The sequence below is a fragment of the Pteropus vampyrus genome, unplaced genomic scaffold, assembly GCF_000151845.1.
Source record: "Pteropus vampyrus isolate Shadow unplaced genomic scaffold, Pvam_2.0 Scaffold48, whole genome shotgun sequence".
In the NCBI taxonomy this organism is placed as follows: Eukaryota; Metazoa; Chordata; class Mammalia; order Chiroptera; family Pteropodidae; genus Pteropus; species Pteropus vampyrus.
The window spans coordinates 209,688-231,219 of record NW_011888829.1 but is presented as its reverse complement, the minus strand read 5'-3'; the positions used below and the strand labels follow the sequence as shown (position 1 = coordinate 231,219).

Genomic DNA, 21,532 nt, shown 5'->3' with positions numbered 1-21,532 from the left:
CCAGCCACAACCCCCTACTGCAACTGGTGTTTTGTGTGTGTCTAAAGAAAACGAGGAATGGGAAGGAGGGAAGAAATGACCTTGGGCGCAGTTATGAGAGTTAATCCTGAGGGTTTTGAAACAGCCTTTATGTCTCTGTAAAAAGCAGAGTTTTCTTTCTACTCAGTGTCCAGTCTTAAAGGAATAAGAGGTGCCCTGACTCAAGTTCTCAAGTTCGCGAGCATGAGGTGCCCTGACTCAAGTTCTCGAGTTCGCGAGCATGAGGTCTACAGCTATGACTGTAGATCCAGTCGAGTTCTCCTCTACGTGTGAAATGAGCCTGCGTGGGAGGGAGGGCTGCAGCCTCTTTAATAGGAATCGTGTCTCTGACCGTCAGGAATGATGACCTCTGTGCAGTCAGGTGGCCTGCGGATCCAGCTACAGAAGCCCTGAGAGGCAGCGAGTGTGTGACACCCCGGGACAGGAGGCGCTTTGGGCTTCTGGGCGGGTCTCTTTTTGCCAGACCACTCCTGTCGTATCTCCCTGTGGTCTCCACCCCGTCTCCTCTCCCATCTGCTATGAGACATGGGTGTTCCTCTTCAGGGATAACCGATGACCCTGGTTTGCTGTGGGAGGTGCACTCACCACTGTTGTCTTGGCTCCAGTCCAAACCCGAAAGCAGACAGACGGTGCCTGGCCGGACATCGCTGGTGGCGAGGGCCAGGGGCTGGACTTTGTGGCTGTTGTTGGCGGGATTAGCCAGCTTAATGAGCATGAGGTCATCCTGAGGGTAGCTATGACTGTAGTTCCAGTAGCGGACAATATTTATGGGGTTAATAGTCTGCTCTGTCCCATCTCTGACCCTGACTCTGAGATTCCCCAGCATCACTTTCAGATTTCTGGAGGGAGAAAGGGTTGGAAGTAATCACTGTCATATCATCATTATCACCATCACCACCACCACCACCACCACCACCAAAGCTGATATCGAATGTTACAATGTGCCAGGTATTGTGCCAAGAGCTTCATCTGGCTTCCAGGTTACCTCACTTCCCACTCACAACAAATCTATGAGGTGCATTCTATTTGCAATCCCCATTTTCCAGATGAAGTACTGGAGGCAGTAAGAGGACTTCCCCACAGTCAGTGGCGGAGCCTTTAACTGCTGTGTCTTCATGTGGTTGTCCCGGATGTAGTAGAGGGGGAAGCGATGCGTGGCAGAGATACGTGATTCTCCCTCCTCTCCAGCTCCGGCCCACCCAGGTGGGCATTTTCACTGTGCTGGAGGTGAGAGGTTGGGATGACCCGAGGGGCGGATATCCGCTCTTTGCTTCACCAGATCCCTCCCAGCCCTACTTTATCCTGCTCTGTACCTTTGGAACATCATAGAAGTGGATTAAGTCAATGAGCTTTGGCCACTAGGAAGCACTGGAAAGTAGTTGGAGGAAGGAGTGTGAGGTTGGAGTATTATTTACGGCCCCAGGGTTGCCACAGATTGGCTGTTGGCTGTGTCTCCGAACCAAAGGCTATAGCTCGTACAAGGCGATCTCTCCGTACAACGCGCCCCCCGCCCCCGTAACCATCCTCTCCTTGGCCCTCTAGGTCTAGGGGCAGTAACGCCCCTTTCGAATCCTAACCCCGGGAGCACCGAACTCTGGGTTTTCCTGTGTCCCTTGACCATACCTTTGTCGTTAGTTCTTTTTAAAAATTATCTTCATCGTATCCAGCCTACATGCATCCTAAGTTACCTGCTGGTCCCTAAACTTATAAAACACATTCATATTTTCAGTCAAAAACTTGGGAAAACTGATAGGAGACGGAGGAGGCAGAATTCGTCAAACAGGACTCGTCAGCCGCAGCACCGCTGGCGTTTTGGGTGGGACGGCGGGGCGTCCTGGGTCGGGCAGGGAGCCCCGCAGCATCCTCGCCCTGGCCTCTGTTCACTGGATAGATGCCAGTAGCACAGCCTTCCCTACTCCCAAGTCCATAGTGACACCCAAAACTATCTTGACTTTGCCAAATGTACCCTGAAGGGACATTGCCTCTACTTGAGAGCCAGGGATGCAGGATGAGTAGGGGGGTGGGGATGCCCGACACTCACGGTAAGTAGCAGTGAGCTGGGGCCAGCACCCAGTTTTTCTTGATGAGGACACCCACGCAGGGGTTGAAGTGAGACTTGAGGTATACCAAATAGGGAGCATGGTCTTCCTTCTGCACGGCCGAGGAAGCAGAGAAAAATGTCCCTGAGAAAATAATAAGTTTGCTATAATGACATTCTTAGAACGCATAATACAGTCAACAATTTCCTCGATGAAAAAGAATATGGACCATTTTAAAGAAGTAATTGGTCAGGAAATGTGAAAATGTTTGACATTTTTTTTTCCTAATAAAAATATAAATTAAAAGGACATACCATTTTATCCAATATTTATAATAATCATTTTTGTTTAATGTTGATAAGATCCAATCAAAGAAAGTACAAGGAGAAACACGCTCATGGCTTGTAGGAATGCAGATTGAGTCTATCTTTTTGAAAAGCAATTTAAAAATAGGCATCGACAGAAATAAATGGATCTGTAGACAAAGACTGCGAATAAGTGTTCTCACTGAGCACGATTTATAATAGCTAATCATTGGAATCATAAATTTCTAATACAGTAATGTTAGGCATTGAAATGAAAAAGTACGTCAACAAAAGGAACATCATACCTATTAAAACCGTATTTATAAAGAATATTGAACAGCAAAGGAAATATTGATAACTTTTCTTTAAGTTAAAAGTAATAATAAAATCCAGTAATTCAATTGTCTAAAACAAGTAAATAAGCGAAACATAAACCATTTAAATGTAAAAGTAAAGAAAATAAAGCCCGGGAGTAAATTCCAACCAAGCGTTAGCTTGTGTTAACTGAAAGGTAGAATTACGAATGATGGTAATTATCTTCTGCTTTTTAATATTTTCAAATTTTCTAATATGAACACACAACATTTTTTATAAGTGAATTGTTTTAAAAAATGAGAAGGAAGGGGAAGAAGGCTAATTCTAGAAAATAAAGCACTTCTCTTGTCTTGGCTGCTTCAATACTTCTCTTATCCACCCCAAGCCTAGCTAGGCCTCTACCTCACAGCACCTTCTCTGTGTGATCACACGGTTAGAGACCCCAGGGGAGATGGGGTGCAGTATGAATAAGGATAGGAGACACTGAGCTCTTGTCCTAAGGGCTTTACGTGGATCGATTGAATCTTCACAATGACTGTATAATGTAAATCAAAACACCCTCATTTCGACCATAGAAGCTAAAGCACGGATGTGTTAACTGACCTGTCCAAGCTCACACAGCTCATTCGTGCAGTCAGTGGGGTGGTGGGAAATGCCTTTCCAGCAAATTCTGCTGTCAGAAGAACTTTAGGCAAGTCAGGGAATGCAGGAGGTGGGGCCCTGGCATTTGATCTTTGTTCCCACCTGCTCCATTCCCTGCATTCTGAGTCTCTAAGCTTTCAGAAAAACGGATATCAGATGACAAGATGAGTTCTCTGTCCTGTGGCTACACTGGGACTTGCCCAGTGGGTGATGAGGCTCACATTTTAGAATAACCAGCGGGGACACTCACTGTTCATCAGGTGTGCCCCATACCCCACCCTACAGCTTAGCACTGGCTCAGCCCATCCTGAGAGCCTTCGAATGGGGTCTAAGGAGGGAGACCCCTCGTTCTGCTCATGACTGCTGTCTTGAATCTCTTTTGCATCCTCCACACAGCCTGCATCTGCCCTACTCTGTTTTACATTAACCCACACCTTAGAGGACAGAGTAGAAGGCCATGGCTACGTACCAACAAGGACACTCAAATAGAAGATAAGTTTCATAGCCATCCAGGTCTTTCCCTGTGAGATGTAGAGGTCAGCGGAGTATGGAGTCTCAGCTCAGCCTCGTCCTCGAGAACACCTGTAGAATCAGTGGGTGTGGTTTGGCACGGGGGGCACAAAATGGGATTGGAAGGCAGCTCTGGGCATAAAGCGGGGGGAGAGAGTTCCAAATAGACGAATGGAGGCCCTTTTGCCCCAGGGAAGGTGCGGAGGGTCCACTGGAGTCTTTCAGGAATGGAAAAGAAGCCTAATTCCTTAGACTTCTGGATCCAGGTCCCTCTATCTGCTCTCCCTAAAAGCCCAGCTGACTAAAAGTAGTTCAGCTGCCAGCGGGAAAGGGAGCTCTAGGCTCAGGGCTTATGCTCCCCACAGAGTTTCTGAGGCCAGGGCTGTGAGGGCAGGATTTTCCACCTTAGCTCAGGAACACAGTATCCCCAAGTTTGCTCTGAACCCCCTAAGAGTTGCTTATACTTCCCCTCAGCCCCTCCCATCTTTATTACACTAGCTTCATCTTTCCCTGTGATCACTGTTTCATCACTCAGCCATCATCACCAACAAGGTCTGGTTGTCCTGATCCACAGCTTTGATCCGAGGAAATGGAGAGATGAAAAGCATTCATACCAGTTATTTCGATAGCTGAGGAAGGGTGTATGTTCTAGATTAAATCAGATCCAGGATCTGCTGTATGTTGGTGACAATTCAGAAGGCAGAACCTTTCGGTGCTTTTGAATGAAAAGATTTCTCGGCCAATAATATCCTCAGTCATCCTGGGATAATTGGGAACACGCTCTAACAAGAGAAAGAGCAGTAACGTCAATAGCTAACATTCACTGAACACTTACTGGATCCCACGCGCTGAGCTAAATTCTTTACGGACATCGTTAGTGGTGATTTTATATTAAGTTAGTTTGAGACGTAAACTTAATTATACTTTGCATCACTCTAACCCTTAAATTTCTTAAGCTCATAATCTCATTCCAGTATTATGACAACCCTGGAAAGAGGAGACGGGGCTGGGCTGGTGTCATTTTTCTCCTGATCTGTAGGTGACAGAACTGAGACAGAATTTAAGTAATTTTCTCAAAATCACACATGATTGGGAAGACTAGAAGTAGAATCGAGGTCTTGTTGGACACACAGCTTTTCAACCCCATCCTCTAGGCTTCAGCTAATCAATATTCATGGATCTTGAAAAACTGTCACACAAAGTCCCTCAAGTGTGAAATGGAAAACAGGCATGCCACATGCTTTCCCGAACGTCACAGTGAACACAGAGGTACCTTGGGAAGTGGGACTGGTTATGAAAGATACTGAAGTTCAAAGACAGGATAGAGTTGTGGAAGGTTTTCTGCGGTGGGGGTGGGATTAGTTAACACAGGCGATAAATTGAGAGAGAGATACGCTTGACTCTGAGGTCGTTTTCCCCAGATCTTTTGAAAATATTATGGGCCAGGAAGGAAATATGAGGTCTGGTCTGGGAGTGTGAGGGCTAAGAGCAGAAAAGCAGGGTTGCTATCTGGGAAAGATCTCTACAGGCAACAGATTTTCTGGAGGAGGAGGGCACCTGCGTGTGAATTTCGAATTGGTATCTCTAGCCCAGGACTTCAGTCCCACATCGACAACGGCCTCTTAGAAACCATTGTTTGCATCCCCTCTAGGCCCCTGAAATTTAGCATGTCAAAATTACACTCTTCACTCCTCTGGCCTTTCAAATTCACCCTTCTGCCTGTTTTCCTTATTCTAGGAGATAACTCTACCTTCCACTTCTTTGATTTTTCTCTTTTCCTCACCGTTCAATCCCAAAGTCCACGCTAATTCCAACAGTCCCTACGATCCATCCATTATCTTTCCATTCTCACTGCTGTCATCCGAATCCAGGCCGTGATGGCGTCTCAGTTGTATGTATGAATGCACGTGCCCACCTACTGTCGCTTAATTTGACACTCTCTTTTTGACTTAGGACTGTTATTGTTTTTCTCTAAGATTCAGATAAGATCATGTTAGTCACCTTCTTCGAACTCTTCCGTAGTTCCCTACTGCCTAGAGAACGACCCCCCCCCACCCCGAGCATGGTTTAGGGAGCTCCCTTGACCCCCCTTCGTCTTGTCTTTGTCCTCATCTCTTGTCATCTCCTCTGTGCCACCTCTCTCCCCTCTCCCCACTGTGCACACCAGGTCTACCAAACTACTTTTCAATGTGAGCTTTCTTGTTTTGACACTAATCATTTTTTATAGTACTTTAGCCTTGAATGCTCCTGTTAGTTTGCCCATCTCGTTTATTTTTATTTATTAATAAAAATTTATTATTTGCTTCAGGATACAGATATCCGATATGGACATCGTTCTTAAGGCTTCTCTTTGAAAAAATAACTTTAGAATTCTATGGATGGATGGATGGCGTGTGCGTGTATAAGATAGTCAACATTTCCTTGTATGTTTGTAATTCGTTGCTATTACGTTCTTTATCTATTAGTGTTATTATAGATTCCATGTACATATGGAGACATACCTGTCCTCGGCCTCATTCCACAGAGCATACGAGATTTATAGGGACTCTTAAGTCTATCACTATTTCGTTCTGCCATCTAACCGATTTCTCATTTTAGTAATGTTCTTGTTCTGTTTTGCAAAAGGCAGCTACAGAAAAAGTTGAGAGAGAGAGAGAGAGAGAGAGGGCAAGCGAGCAAGGCTGTGTCCCAGAGGGCAGCGTGGTAAGAACAGATTTAGAGATCTCACGGGAACGCTAGTATTGGTAATGGCTGGGAATTTTTATGCCAGTGGTGTCTGTGGTTGTGAGATGTGAACCCATACGTGTGAAGCGGTTTTGAGGAGGAGTGGGCTGAGTGTGACATGCATAAAGGGGAGGGAAATCGGTGTCACACAGAGGGGTGGAGGCAGCTCTGCTTCAGCAGCGTAGCCCAGAAAGGAGGGGGCAATGGGACATGTAGAGGGAGGGGTGCTAGTCAGTGGGGAAGGAACTGGTGAAAAGAACTGAGAGGCTAGGGAAGGGAGCGTGGGATGAATTTTAACTCCGCGGAAGGGGCACTTGAACTCCTACTTTGGAATTCCTTTCCCTAGTTGAGGTGGAGGCTCAGATCCCTGGAACTCATCGTCCCACGGGGGAGACTTCCCTTAGACGGAAAAGGTTTCCATGTCTGCCATCCTTCTTCACGCTGAGGATCCAGACGGGAAGGAGAGCCTCTAGACTAAAGACTTAGAGCATCCTCACCCAGCTCTCTCCCCTGCACCTCCTTCCACTGTTCAGAATCCCCACGCGGGGTGTAAGTTCTATCCCCGCTTTGTGCCTGTTGGTTTTCACTATATCCTTACCCTTAGAACAGAGTTCAGGCACCAACATGAAGTGTGAACTGTTAATCTTGCTGATGGTGACTGGTGAGTGACTGAAGGTGTCTTTGTCAAGTTGATTAGAATTCTGTAGAGGGGTGAGGCTGTGGAGCTCGTTGGAGAGAGAGAGAAGGTGGATTGGAAGTAGGTGATGTGCTTAGTCATTTTTGGTACAGGCTCGGCCATTTTGTAGTACCTGAATCTTTTTATTATGGGCTTAAAACCTCCTGAATGTGTGATAAATTTCTTTGGCTGAAACATGGAGGTATGCCAGAAGGGAGGATAGAGATGGGATCCTGGAAGGAGACAAGGAGTTTATAAAAGACATAAAAAGCAAAAGAAGTAGGTATTTAGCTGTAATGTTCAAAAGGAAAAAGTAGATTTTGTTCTTTTGGATTTAAAACATAGTGTGTAATAATAATCACCACCGCCACCACCACCATAAAGGCATATACTTATATAGAACTTGTATAACGGATGCTGTCCCATTTTCTACATTAACTCAAGGTGCCTTTGAGACATCACATGGAGATGTCCACTTGAATATAAGGGTCTGGAGCTCAAGACAGGAGTCAGAGTTAGGAGACGGATTTTGGAATTTTGAGAATATTGAAAGAATTTGAGTTTTTAGGAATAATTGGAAAAGATTTCTTGGGAAGAGTTTAGGGGAAAGAATTATGTAAAAGACATATAACTATGAAGAGTTCTAACTGTACTTCTTTGTTTAAAATTTTTATTTTGAAATAATTACACATTTATGGGAAGTTGCAAAAAATGTGTGAGTCCCAGGTACCCATCACCCAGTTTCTACCATGGTAACTATAATACAATATCAGACCATGAAACCGCCATTGGTACAATCTGCAGTCTGTTCAGTGTCTCGTTTTACTCTGCGTGTGCGCGCGTATGTGTGCGTGTGCGTGTGTGTGTGTGCGTGCGTTGTATTTAACTCTATTCAGTTTTATCACATATACAGATTTCTTCCACCACCACTTTCAAGACACAGGACAGTTCCACCACCACAGTATCCCTCGTGTGGCCATTTAGAGACATACTATTTCATTTTCCCTCCCTGCTCCTAACCCATGGTAACTACTACTAATCTGTTCTCCATTTCTATAATTTTATTGTCTCAAAAATGTTATGCAAATGGAATTGTACAGCATATAATTATAATTACATTTTATGGTTGACTTTTTTCACTCAGCATAATTCTCTTGAGATATGTACCAGTTGTGTATATATTGTTAGTTCCTTTTTATTATGACTGTCATTCCATGGTATGGAGGTACACAATTTGTTTAACCGTTCAACCATTGAAGGACATCTATGAATAAAGGTGCTACATTTTTGTGGTAATAAGTTCATTTGTCTGGGATACGTGCCTGAAAATGCAATTATTGACTATATGGTAATTGTATGTTTAATTTCATACGGAACTGCCAAATTGTTTTCCAGATTGGCTGCACCATTTTACATTCCCACCAGCAATGTATGAGCTAGCTATTTTCTTCACATCTTTGCCACCATTTTTTTGTTTTAGCCATTCTGTTAAATGTATAGAACTATCTCATTGTAGTTTTAATGTTTGTTTCCCCAATGACTATTCTGTTGAATATCTTTTCACGTGCTTATTTACCATATGTATAGTCTCTTCAGTGAAGTCTCTGTTTTCATCTTTTGCTCATTTTCTAATTAGACTTTGCTTTTGGGGGTTTTTTTTTTTTTTGACTGTTGAGTTTGAGAGTAAGTAAGATAGTCTAGATACAAGCCCTTTGTCAGATGTGAGATTTACACATATTTTTCCAGTATGTAACTTGTCTTTAAAACTATCTTTTATAGAGCAAACATTTTAAATTTTGATGAGGTCTCATTGTTCAACTTTTATGGATTTTGGTTTTGGTGTCAAGTCGAAGAACTTTTTGTGTAACCCTAGGTCCTAAACATGTTCTCCTTTTCCCTCTATAAGTTTTATATTTATCACTTATTATTTAAGACTGTAATCCATTTTTAAGTTAATTATTGTATAAGGTGTGCTGTTTGGGTGGAGGGTTTTTTTTTTTTTGTCTATGGATGTCCAGTTACTCCAGCACCATTTATCGAAAGTCTGTACTTCATTGACTTGCTGTTGCCCTTTGTCAAAAATCAGTTGGACATACCTGTGTCTGTCTATGTCTAGATTTTCTGTTATGTTTCAACCGATCTACGTGTTTGCTCCTCTGCCAATATCACACTGTCTTTTTAAAAAATAATATTTTATTTTTCAATTACAGTTGACATACAACATTACATTTATTTCAGGTGTACAAAATAGTGATTAGACAGTTATATAATTTATGAGGTGATCACGCCAATAAATCTAGTACTCATCTGATACCATACATAGTTATCACAATATTTTTTATTATATTCCTTATGCTCTATTTTACATCCCCATGACTATTTTATAACTATAATTTGTACATATTAATCCCTTCCCCCTTTTCAACCATTCCCCCAACCTTCCTCCCATCTGGCAACCATCAAAATGTTCTCTGTGTCTGTGAGTTTTGTTTCTGTTTTGTTTATTTATTTTGTTCTTTAGATTCCACATATAAGTGAAATTATATGGCATTCATCTTTCTCTGTCTGACTTACTCCACTCAGCACAATACCCTCTGGGTCCACCATGCTGTTGCAGATAGCAAGATCTCATTCTTTTTTATGGCTGAGTAATATTCCATTGTATATATGCATCACCTTTTCTTTATTCATTCATCTATTAATGGACACCCAGGTTGCCTCCATATATTGGCTATTGTAAATAATGCTGCAATGGACATATGGATGCACATGTCTCATTAACGTATGTGTCATTTTGGGGAGAATTAGCATCTTTACTATGTTGTGGTTTTCAGTTGATGAACACAGCATGTGTTCCTTTTATTTAGTTCTTTGATTTCTTTTATCAATGTTTTCTAATATTAGCATAAAATTCTGTACATATTTTGTTAACTATATACATAATTATTTAATTTTTTTCAGAGTAATTATAAGTAGTATTGCATTTTTAATTTTGGGTTCCATATATTCATTGTTAGTACATAGAAGTGTAATCGATGTTTGTGTGTTGATCTTGCTGAACTCACGTATTCTAGGAGTTTTTTGAGTTTTTTGTAGATTCCTCGGAATTTTCTATGTAGACAATCATGTCACCTACAAATGGGGATGGTTATATTTCTTCCTTGCCACTTTGTCTTTTACTTTTCTTCCTTGCCTTATTGCAGTGACTAGAATGTACAGTACTATTTTGAGTAAGAGTGTTGGGAGTAGACAGTGCCGTCTTATTTCAGATCTCAGTGGGTAAGCATTCAGGTTTTCACCATTGAATATGATGGTAGCTGTAGGGTTTTGTAGATGCTTTTATTTTATTTTTTTTAAATCAAATTGAGACGATTAATCTCTTTTTTAACTTGCTGAGAGTTTATATTGGAGCAGATGTTAAATTTGTCAACTGCTTCCTATCCCTTGCATTAATTGACATAATAAATTTTCCCCTTTAACCTTTTGACGTAGTGGATTACTTCGATTGATTTTCAAATGTTACATGCCTGCAATAAGCCCCACTTAGTCATAGTGTACACTCTTTTTTTATATGTTGCTGGATTTAATTTCCTAATATTTATGGAAGATTTTTATGTTTTCTTGATGATAGGTGTGAGAGGAGATCTCACTTTGGTTTTGATTTGTATTTCCCTGATGATTAGTGTTATTGAGTATCTTTTCATATGCTTGTCGTCCATTTGGATGTCTTCTTTGGAAAGATATTTATTTAATTCTTCTGCACATTTTTAAATTAGGTTGTTTGGTTTTTTTGTTGGATTGTATGAGTTCTTTGTATATTTTGGGTATTTACCCCCTATGTCTGCAAATATTTTTCTCCCATTCTGTAGGTTACATTTTCATTTTGTGGATTGTTTCTTTTGCTGTGTAGGAGCTTTTTAGTTTGATGTATCTCCACGTGCTGATTTTTGCTTTTGTTCTTTGTGCTGTTGGTGTCATATTCAAAAAATTATTGCCAAGACCTATGTCAGGGAGCTTTCCCTATGTTTTCTTGTAGGAGTTTTGTAGTATTTCATTCATAATAGCATCAGAAACAATAAAATACTTAAGAACAAATTTAACCAAGGAAGTGAAAGATCTGTACAATGAAAACTACAAGGCTTTGATGAAAGAAATGGAAGAAGACACAAACTAATTGAAAGATATATCCGTGTTGGTGAATTTGAAAAGATCAATATTGTTAAAATGTTTATACTACCCAAAGCCGTCTATAGATTCAGTGCAATCCTTATCAAAATTCCAATGGAATTTTTCAAAGAAATAGGAAAAAATTTGTAAAATTTATGTGGAATGACAAAAGATTCCAAATAGCCAATGCGATCCTGAGAAAGAAGAAGCTGTAGGCATCATACTTTCTGATTTCAAATTATACTACAAAATTGTAGTAATTAAAACAGTATGTTACTGGCATTAAAATAAACATATAGACCAATGGAACAGAATAGAGAGCTAGAAATTAACCCTTGCATATATGGTCAACTAATATTTAACAAGAGAACTAAGACCACTCAATGGTGAAAGGATAGTCTTTTCAACAAATGGTGTTGGAAAAATGTGTTAACCACAAGCAGAAACATGAAATTGGGCCCCCTATCTTAAACCACTCACAGAAGTTAACTCAAAATGGATTAGATTTAAATGTAAGACCTGAAACCATGAAAGTGCTAGAAGAAAACGTAGAGGAGAAGCTCCTAATTGATTTTCAAATGTTGAACTAGTTTTGCATACCTAGGATAAATCCTAATTGGTCTCGGTGTATAATTTTGTTATACATTGTTAGATTAGATTTGCTAATATTTTGTTGATGATTTTTGCATCTATTTTCATGAGAGACACTGGTTTGTAGTTTTTTTCTTGCAATGTCTTTGTTTTTGGTATTAGAGTAATGTTGGCATCATGGAATGAGTTCTGCTTCTATTTTCTGAAAGAAAATAGAGAATTTCTGAAAGAAAATAGAGAATTGTAGAGAATTGGTATAATTTCTATCTTACATGTTTTGGTGGAATTTACCAGTCAATTCATCTGGGCCCATTGCTCTCTATTTTAGAAGGTTATTATTGATTCAATGCCTTTAATATACATTGGCCTGTTTAGGTTGTCTGTTCTTGAGTTTTAGCAGATTGCGTTTTTCATGGAATTGATCCATTTCATCTCAGTTACAGTGTTTGTGGGCAGAGTTGTTCATAGTATTCCTTTATTGTCCTTTTAATGTCTGTGGGATCTGTAGTGATTTCTTCTCTTTCACTTCTGATATTAGTAATTTGTGTACTCTTTCTTTCTTGGTTATCCTGACCAGAGGCTTATTGATTTTACTGATCTTTTCAAAGAACCAGCTTTTGGCCTCATTGATTTTTCTCTGTTTCCTATTTCAATTTCTTTGATTTGTGCTCTAATTATTATATCTTTTCACCAGCTTATTTTATTCTTTTTCTAGTTTCCTAAGGAAGAAACTTTGGTTATTGATTTTGGATCTTTCTCTTCTAATATATACATCCAATGCTAAAAGTTTCTCTCTAAACGCTATTTTCATTACATCCACAAATTTTGGTAAATTGCGTCTTCATTTTCATTTAGTTCAAAATATTTTTAAGTTTCATTTGAGATTTATTCTTTGACCATGTATTATTTGTAAATGTGGTGTTTGGTCTTTATATATTTGGGATTTTTCAGCTATCTTTATGTTATCGATCTCTATTGTAATTTCACTGTGACCTGAGAGCAGTCATTGCATGATTCCTATTTTTTTTTAAATTTGTTGTGCATTGTATGGCCCGCAATGTGTTCTGTCTTAGTGAATATTCGATGTGAGCTTGAGAAAAATGTATATTGCTATTTTTGCATAAAGTAGTCTATAATTGTCAATTATATCTAGTTGATCGTAGGTGCTGTTGAGTTAAACTCTGTCCTGGCTGATTTTTCTGCCTGCTGGAACTGTCCATTTCTGATAGAAAGGTGTTGAAGTCTCCAACTATAATAATGGATTTATGTATTTCTTTTTGCAATTCTATCAGTTTTTGCCTCACATAGTTTGATGCTCTGTCATTAGCCACATGTACATTAAGGATTGTTATGTCTTTTTGGATAATTGAGTCCTTTATCATAATGTAATGTCCCTGTTAATCTCTGATAACTTTCCTTGCTTTGAAGTCTGCTCTGTCTGAAATTAATGTAGATACTCCTGCTTTATTTTGATTAGTGTTAGCATGATACATCTTTCTCTATATTTTACTTTTAATCTACATGTGTCTTTATATTTAAAATGAATTTCTTATAAACAACATATAGTTGGGTCATATATTTTGATCCACTCTGACAAATCTGTCTTTTAATTGGTGCATTTAGACCATTGATGTTCAAAGTAATTATTGATATAGTTGGATTAGTATTTACCATACTCGTTACTGTTTTGTACTTGTTGCCCTCGTTCTATGTTCCCATTTTTATCTTTTTTGCCCTTTGTGGTTTTAATTGAGCATTTTACATGATTCCATTTTTTTCTCCCTTTTTAGTATGTCAGTTATGCTTCCCTTTAAAAACTCTTTTTCATCCTAGATTTTGCAATATACATTTACAAGAAATCTTAGTCCACTTTCAGATAACACTATTCCAGTTCACAGGTTGTGCGCGTACCATATAAAAACAAAATAATCCTAATTCTGCCTTCCTGTTCCTTATATCATTGCTGTCATCCATTTCAGTTATATATATGCATATATATATGTAATGCACAAGCATAGTTGAATGCATTGTTGCTATTATTATTTTGAGAAAACATATCAATTAAGAAAAAAAATAAGTTTTCTACCTTCACTTATTCCTTCTTTGATGCTCTTTTCTTTGTGTAGATCTGAGCTTGTCACCTATAGTATTTTCTTTCTCTTAAAGATCTTATTTTTAACATTTCTTGCAAGTCATATATACTGGTAACAAATTCCTCGGTTTTTGTTTGTCTGAGAAAGTCTTTATTTCTCCTTCTCTTTTGAAGGTTAGTTTCACAGGGTACAGGATTCTGGGTTGGTGTCTTTTTTCTCTCCACACTTTAAATATTTTTCTTCACTCTCTCCTCGTTTGCATGGTTTCTGAGGAGAAGTTGGATGTAATTCTTATCTTTGTTCCTCCATAGATAAGGTATTTTTTTCCTCTGGCTTCAATTTAGGATATTTCAAAAATTCTCTTTGGTTTTCTGTAGTTTGAAAATGATATGCTTAGATGTAGTTGTTTGTTTTTATGCATTTGTCTTGCTCGGCGTTCTCTGATTTTCTCGGATGCGTGGTTGGATATCTGCCATTGATTTGGAGGAATTCTTAGTCATTATTGTCTCAAATATTCTTCTGTTTCTTTCTTTCTTACCTTCTGGTGTTTCGTCATGCATATGTTACATATTTTGTGGTTGTCCCATAGTCCTTGGATATTCTGTTTAAAATTGCATTGGTAAGAAATGATATTATTGAACACTTGTTATATGCCAAACATTTTTCCAATCAATTTACATATATTAACACATTTAAGTCTCACAATGACCCTTAGATAGAAGTTCAGTGAAGAGCTCAGTACAATAAAGAAATTAAGGTATAGAGATTGCATAACTTGTTTAAGTTCATATTACCAGTAAGAATAGAGCCAGAATTTGAATCCAGGCACCTATTTCCAGAGAATAAGTACTGTACTGTATTTAAGTGCCCATCTGGACAATGTATCTCTCCCTGCATTCTCATGCCAGAATTAAAGTTTTAATTTTAATTAATTAATTAGTTCATTAATTCCTTTCTTTTGGAGTCATGGTGACTAGTTTCAAAGCATCCCTGTAATCAACCAGTAGGAAAAGTTAGGGAGCTGTAGGGAAGGCTGCATTGCTGTGACTTTGGATAGTCAGATAAGCCTTTGGGAGACAGAAAATGAACTAAGGTGTCAGCAGACAGGTGGAGGAGAAGCAGGGAGGTCATGTAGAGAAGTGACTTCCTGGGATTTAGAATCAGTCTGAAATCTGAATCCTTGAGCCAACTACGTTCACTAGATGTATGGCCTGAAGGAAATTTCCTAATATTAAATCTTTAATCTGTAAAACAGCATAAAATTTATCCACCCACAGTTCTTTTGTTTTGAAATTAAACATTTTAAAAAAGTATATGAAGAACTTAGTACAGTGCTTTTATAGTATGGTTCTCTAGTGCTATAGAGTAGGAGCTGAGCGATTAGTAGGTGGTAAATATTGATATTGTCTGACAGTGGCATCTTGAAATCTCCAGAACCACTCCCAAGTTTCCTTTAATCAGCTGGTTAAAGGAAACCCCTTGATTCTCCTCTCTTTGTATTCCAGGTGTTGTTCCATTCGTTAGCGATGACATGGAAGACTTACATCATCTTTTCTACTTATTATACCTGAATTCTAGTTACGAGCCCTGCGTGGGGACTCTGATTGCCCCTCAGTGGGTGCTGACGGCGGCACACTGCTTCTTACCGTAAGTAATGGGGATCAGTTCACTCTGTTCCAAAGTTCCAAGACTGGGACTCGACACTTTGTAGGAATTCTAAAGAAACTGTGCTGATCAGGAAATCCTAGGGCTATGATGGTGAAGGGGAGCTCAGCTACTCAGGTAAAACTTGACTAAGGAAAGTTCCACATCCTTGTTTTTAACATACCCAGAAATGAAAAATAATGTTGTATAATAGCATACATATATGTAAAAATAACCCTGCAAATCATTCTTAATGTTTTTAAGATTCATCCAAAGTGTTAGATGTGGGACCATATTTCATTTTTTATTGCTGTATAATATTTCAGTGCAAGTGTCACACAATTTGTTCATTTTTTACAGACATTCGAGTTATTTCTAGTTTTCTACTATTTTGAACATATTTGTACCATGTACCTTGGAGAGTATTCTCGTGTATATTTTTGCAATATTTTTATGTGTTAGTGTATATACCGGTTGGTGTATATCTGCAAGTATACCTCGTAGTATATAACTCTAGGGTATATACAGTAGTCCCCACTTATCTATGGTTTTGCTTTCCACAGTTTCAGTTACTTGCAGTCACCCACGATCCAAAAATATCAAATGGAAAATTTCAGAAATAAACATTCATAAGTTTCAAATTGCACATCCATTCTGAGGAGCATGATACAATCTCACATCTTCACATTCTGTCCTGCATATCCACGCTGTATATATTCCCTGCCCATTAGTCACTTAGCCATCTGGGTTATCAGATCAACCGTCACCGGTATCACAGTGCTTATGTTCAAGTAACCTTCATTTTACTAAATAATGGCCCCAAACCACAAGAGTAGCAGTGCTGGCAATTTGGATATGCCAAAGAGGAGCCATAAAGTGCTTCCTTTAAATGAAAAGGTGAAAATCCTCAACTTAATAGGCATTTTATCATCTCATATCTTCACAAGAAGCAGGGTGACTATAGTCCAATAACAAATTTTGAGAGGGAGAGAGATACCTCATATTCACATAACTTTTATTACAGTATATTGTTATAATTGTTCTATTTTATTATTAGTTATTGTTGTTAATCTCTTAGTGTGCCTAATTTATCAATTAAACTTTACAATAGATATGTAAATATACGGAAAAACACGGCATATATAGGGTTTGGTATTATCCACGGTTTCAGTCATCCACTGAGAGGTCTTGGAACGTATCCCCCACAGATAAGGAGACTGCTATAATTAGGCGTGGAATTACTGGATCCTAGAGGATGCACATGTTCACTTTTATACATCCTCCAGTGATTTATAAGTGTTCTTCCAACGTTGGGTATTGTTCAACTTTTTTATTTTTTGGCTGGTTGTCAAATATCTTATTTTGCACTTAATTTTATTATCTTTATTATTAGTGATGATTAGCATCTTATTTCCCCCTTCTCCTCCTTCTGCCAATAATGTTTCTTTTGGGAAATACTCTTTCATGTCTTGAACATTTTGTGTATTGAATGTTTAAAAAATTGCTTTGTAGAACTTCTACAAATGCTCTAGATATTTCTCTTTTGCCAGTTATATATGTCAAAAATATCTTCTTCCAGTTTGTGGCTTGATCTTCTCTTTATGGTGCATTTTGATGAATAAGAGTCTTAACTTTGATATAATTCAGTTTAACACTTGAATTATCAATCTTTATTTGTGGTTATTGTGTATTGTGCCTAATTGACACTATTCTTTATGACCTTAAGATCTAAAATATATATTTTTTAATTTACATCTATAGATTTTAAAGCTTTGATTTTCATATTTAAATATTTATATCATTTGGAATCGACTTTTGCAAATGATATGAAATGGGGATCCAGTTTCACTCTTTTAGCATAGTAAGAAGAATATCTAAGTATCGTTTATCTAATGGTTTCTTCTTTCCCCAGTGATCTGCAATATCACATCCGTCATCTATCAAAGTTTCATCTGTACATGGGTTTGTTTCTAGGCTCTCTATGCTGTTTCATTGTTTTATTTATTATGGACCAGTACCACAATAATAAAATTCTTAATAATGATTTTATCATAATTTGTGGTGTCCGATAGGGTACGTCCGCCATTTTATTCTAAATCAGCAACACTTAGGTATCCTTTACATAAATTTAAAAATCAGCTTGTCAAGTTCTATTAAAAACTGTTGGTATTTATTTGGAATTGCTTTGCCTCTTTATACCAGTTGGGAACAATTGATATTTTCCCGATATTGATTATTCCCAGCCATGGATCTACAATGTTGCTCAATTATTAAGTTTCTCTTTGACATATTTTAAGAGTTTTATATTATTTGCATACACATCTTGCACATATCTTATTAAATTTATTCCTAAAGTGCTTTATTTTTTTTATTACATTTTAATTAATGTCCTTTCATAAAATTATATTTTCTGTTTATTGGTGATGGAAATGCAATTGGTACTCATAAATTGACCTTATAGCTTGTTGCTTTGCTATATTCTCTTGTTAGTTCTAATAATTTATATATACATATATATAAATGTTCCTGTGGGTTTTCTATCTAACATCTTTGGAATGGGCCATTATTATTGTTTACATTCTAAACAATTTTTAAAATTTCCATAAGATTAAATTTTTCATTTAATTCCATTAGATTTTTTTATGGGGGGCAGTAAATTTCGGGGGTAACTTTCCCAATAAAAAATCTTTTGAGTTCTAATTTAATTGTGTTGTGGTCAGAGAATGTGATCTATATGGTACCAATTTTTTGAAAATAGTTGAGGCTTACTTTTTGAACCAGTATGGAGTCAATTTTTATAAATCTTCCTTGTATGTTTGGAAGAATGTGTACTATCTAATCTTAGGGTGGGAGGTTCTCTATGTGTTACATGTATCCAACTTTTTAATTGTGTAGTTCAAATCTCCTGTAGTCTTATTAATTTTTTTTTGCTCGATATCAATAGTTAAGAGAATTTTGTTGAGATATTCCTCTGTATTAGTAGAATGGTCACAATTGTCCCATAAGTTTATTAGTTTTTGTTTTTTAAAGAGATACTTTCAGGTTATTTTATTTGGTATCTGTTAAGAGTAGAGCCCAAGCTATTACACTGCTTATCTCTTGGAGGCACCATTCAGTGTATAGGCTAGGTGAATGATCCCTATTGAATTTATATAGTGCATAACCTACATGACCACCAGTGGTAGCTACGCATAAAAGATCAAACGGACACAGATGAGAGGAGAGGTTAAGTGGATTGTTCTAGAAGGAAAGCGTGAATGTGTGTGTGTGTGTGTGTGTGAGAGAGAGAGAGAGAGAGAGAGAGAGAGAGAGAGAGAGAGAGAGAGAGAGAGAGAGAGAGAAAGAGAGAGAGAGAGATTAGGCTTGTAATGTGTGATAGTATCAATTTTTTTCTTCTTTTTTTCATTTTCCAGAGATCTCCAGATCATCTTTCGTGGTGGTTCTCAAAGTTTTCGAGACTTTTGGGGGGAGATTCTACCTTATGAGAAGATCTTTGTTCATCCAAACTTTACTGTCACTTCTTCTAAAAGTGACCTTATGCTGATAAAGTTGTCTGCACCCCTCACCTTCTCCCCCAAGAGTTTTCAGTTGCCGACTCTCATGAAGAATGAAGTTAAAGACTGCTTGATCTACACCTGGTTAAAGAATAAAGAATTTTTTGGTGAGTGACTGTCAAAAAGTAGAGTTAGCTGTGTTCATAGATATATTCACATTTTCAGGACCTCTGAGGATTTAGAAGAAATCAGAATGTACAGGCCCAGTGCCAGATTTCTGAGCACCTGTGTGAAGCTTGAAATAGAGTAACAGCATTGACTCTGTAGAGTAGTAGGGCTTTGGGAATCAAATCCTAAATCAAGGCGTTACTTGTATATTTTACATTGGCACACACGACAGGAGGCTGGGATTCAGGGATCTATGTTCGAGTATTGGTTCTGCCATTTATTATAGGGTTATGGGTGAATTCTTTAACTTCTTTGAATCTTATTTTGAAAATCATATTTTCCTTTCACTTAACAGGAGTGATATCGTTATCATTACAACAACATCAATGATAGCTACTATTTGTTGAACACTAATTACGCACCAGGCACTAAGCATCCTTTCTATAATATTCGACCATCATCATACATCACGTAGATGTTTTCTTAGGATTTACATCTTTTAAGTGAGGAAACCAAGACTCAGGGAGATTAACTAATTGTCCAAAGTCACAAACTTAGTGATGGCATAGCTTGGATTCAGATGTGTGGAGTGTCTTTCACCAACCATGCTTTGATGCTGGTAATCTATAATATGTGAGAAGCTGAGCAGGACAAGCTGATATGTTTAATCCATGGTGAATCTCATCAGTTCTTCCTCTGCAGTTCATTTTAACTGGGAAGAAGGAGGAGGAGGCAGGATGCCTTGTGAAAGTGCAAACGGGAATGAAATTCTGCTTTATTTCTTGTGCTTAGGAAATCAAGGCAATGAACTGCACAGTATGGAGATTGAATTGAACTCTGATATAAAATGCAAAAAATTACTGCGCGAAAAATTCCTTGAAGACATGTTCTGTATAGAACGCATGCTAGGAAGCAAACAGGAATGCCAGGTAACTTTTCTTATCTCATTTGCCCATCCATTCACTGGCTTTTTTTTTTTTTTTTTTTTTTTTTTTTTTTTTTACCTTTTTCTTTGTGTCTTTATCTCTTATCCTTAGTTGAGGGTCTGGAACGTGAAGTCAGGCTAGGAGCCCAGAGAATAAGGGGCTGACGAATGATGACACTCTCTCTTACACCTTGTGTTAGAGATGAGAGAAATAGATTTTGCGGGGAAGTGTAAAACTGTCTTCTAGCTATTGCTTTGAAATCTCTGTCTAGCTATTACTGGGAGGTAGGGGTAATACTGCAGTGGAAAGAAGCTTTCACACTATTTTCTTATATCCTGGGCTCCTTTGCATGGCAAATATAATGGCTTTCATTTTTGTTCAGATGCTGAGGAATTGTCAGGTGGGAGGGGAAGTTCCGATCTCTCTCCTCTGTCTGGCAGGTGGTCACAGCCGTACCAGCCATATGTGGCAACGAAATACGAGGGATTATGTCTTGGGCAACTGGATGTGTTCTGACAGGACACACTGCTGTCTTCACTGACCTCTACAGCTACACTCCATGGATCAAGAACATTATTTCTACAAATAAGCAGATAGAGCGCTCCTTTGACACCCTTACATCCAACTGATCTATGGCAACTGTGTTACGTATCTCAGTCCCAGTCTTTCCTAAGGTCTAGGCTTGGTTTGGAGTTTCAAATGAGATCACTGATGGCTCCTGAGTGTTGGCATGGCTCTAGTTTCTTTAATTGCTTCTCTGCTTATTCCCAACTCTTGAATAAGTGTTTATAACATTGAAAATGTGAATGGTGGTCTCAAGAAGTGGAGTTCACCCAGGAAGATTTTTAGATTCTACCAACTAAAATACTTCTCTTAAAACATTCTTTGCTTTACCCTAAGAACAAAATAGACAAGTGAATGTGAGGGACAGTAATTACTGGGAGTCTATTGGGGCATGATATAAACCACATGCCACGTAGTTGAACAGGGATTTGCTGAAAACTGATTAGATGATTAGTCTTTAGAACTAAAACTGATTAGTTCTAAAGACCAACTGTCTCCTGGGTGAGTGAGTGTGTGTGTGTGTGCGCGTGTGCGTGTATGCACACATGTGTGTATCTACAGGTGGCTGTAGTTAATGTTTTCATTAGCTACTTAAAAGATCTATAGAAATCAAACTTTGCTTAGATTTGCTTAGG

The 21,532-nt window shown here is 38.4% G+C and overlaps 2 protein-coding genes across 2 annotated transcripts in view; one reads left to right on the top strand and one right to left on the bottom strand.

Annotated features, from left to right (window-relative positions):
• Positions 1-3,843, bottom strand: part of PRSS37 (protease, serine 37) — a 6,228-nt gene extending 2,385 nt beyond the window's left edge. The window contains exons 1-3 of the mRNA XM_011359547.1: positions 3,810-3,843; positions 2,081-2,222; positions 625-878 (exon numbers count right to left, since the gene is read on the bottom strand). Coding sequence (XP_011357849.1) covers positions 625-878; positions 2,081-2,222; positions 3,810-3,843 — 430 coding nt within the window. The remainder of the gene's footprint in view (positions 1-624; positions 879-2,080; positions 2,223-3,809) is intronic.
• Positions 3,844-3,887: 44 nt separating this feature from the next.
• Positions 3,888-20,962, top strand: LOC105291652 (probable inactive serine protease 58). Its single transcript, XM_011359546.1, has 6 exons — positions 3,888-3,933; positions 7,179-7,235; positions 15,607-15,748; positions 19,159-19,406; positions 20,200-20,336; positions 20,774-20,962. Exons 1-6 carry the CDS (start codon positions 3,888-3,890, stop codon positions 20,960-20,962), a joined length of 819 nt encoding a protein of 272 aa, XP_011357848.1.
• Positions 20,963-21,532: the final 570 nt, after the last annotated feature.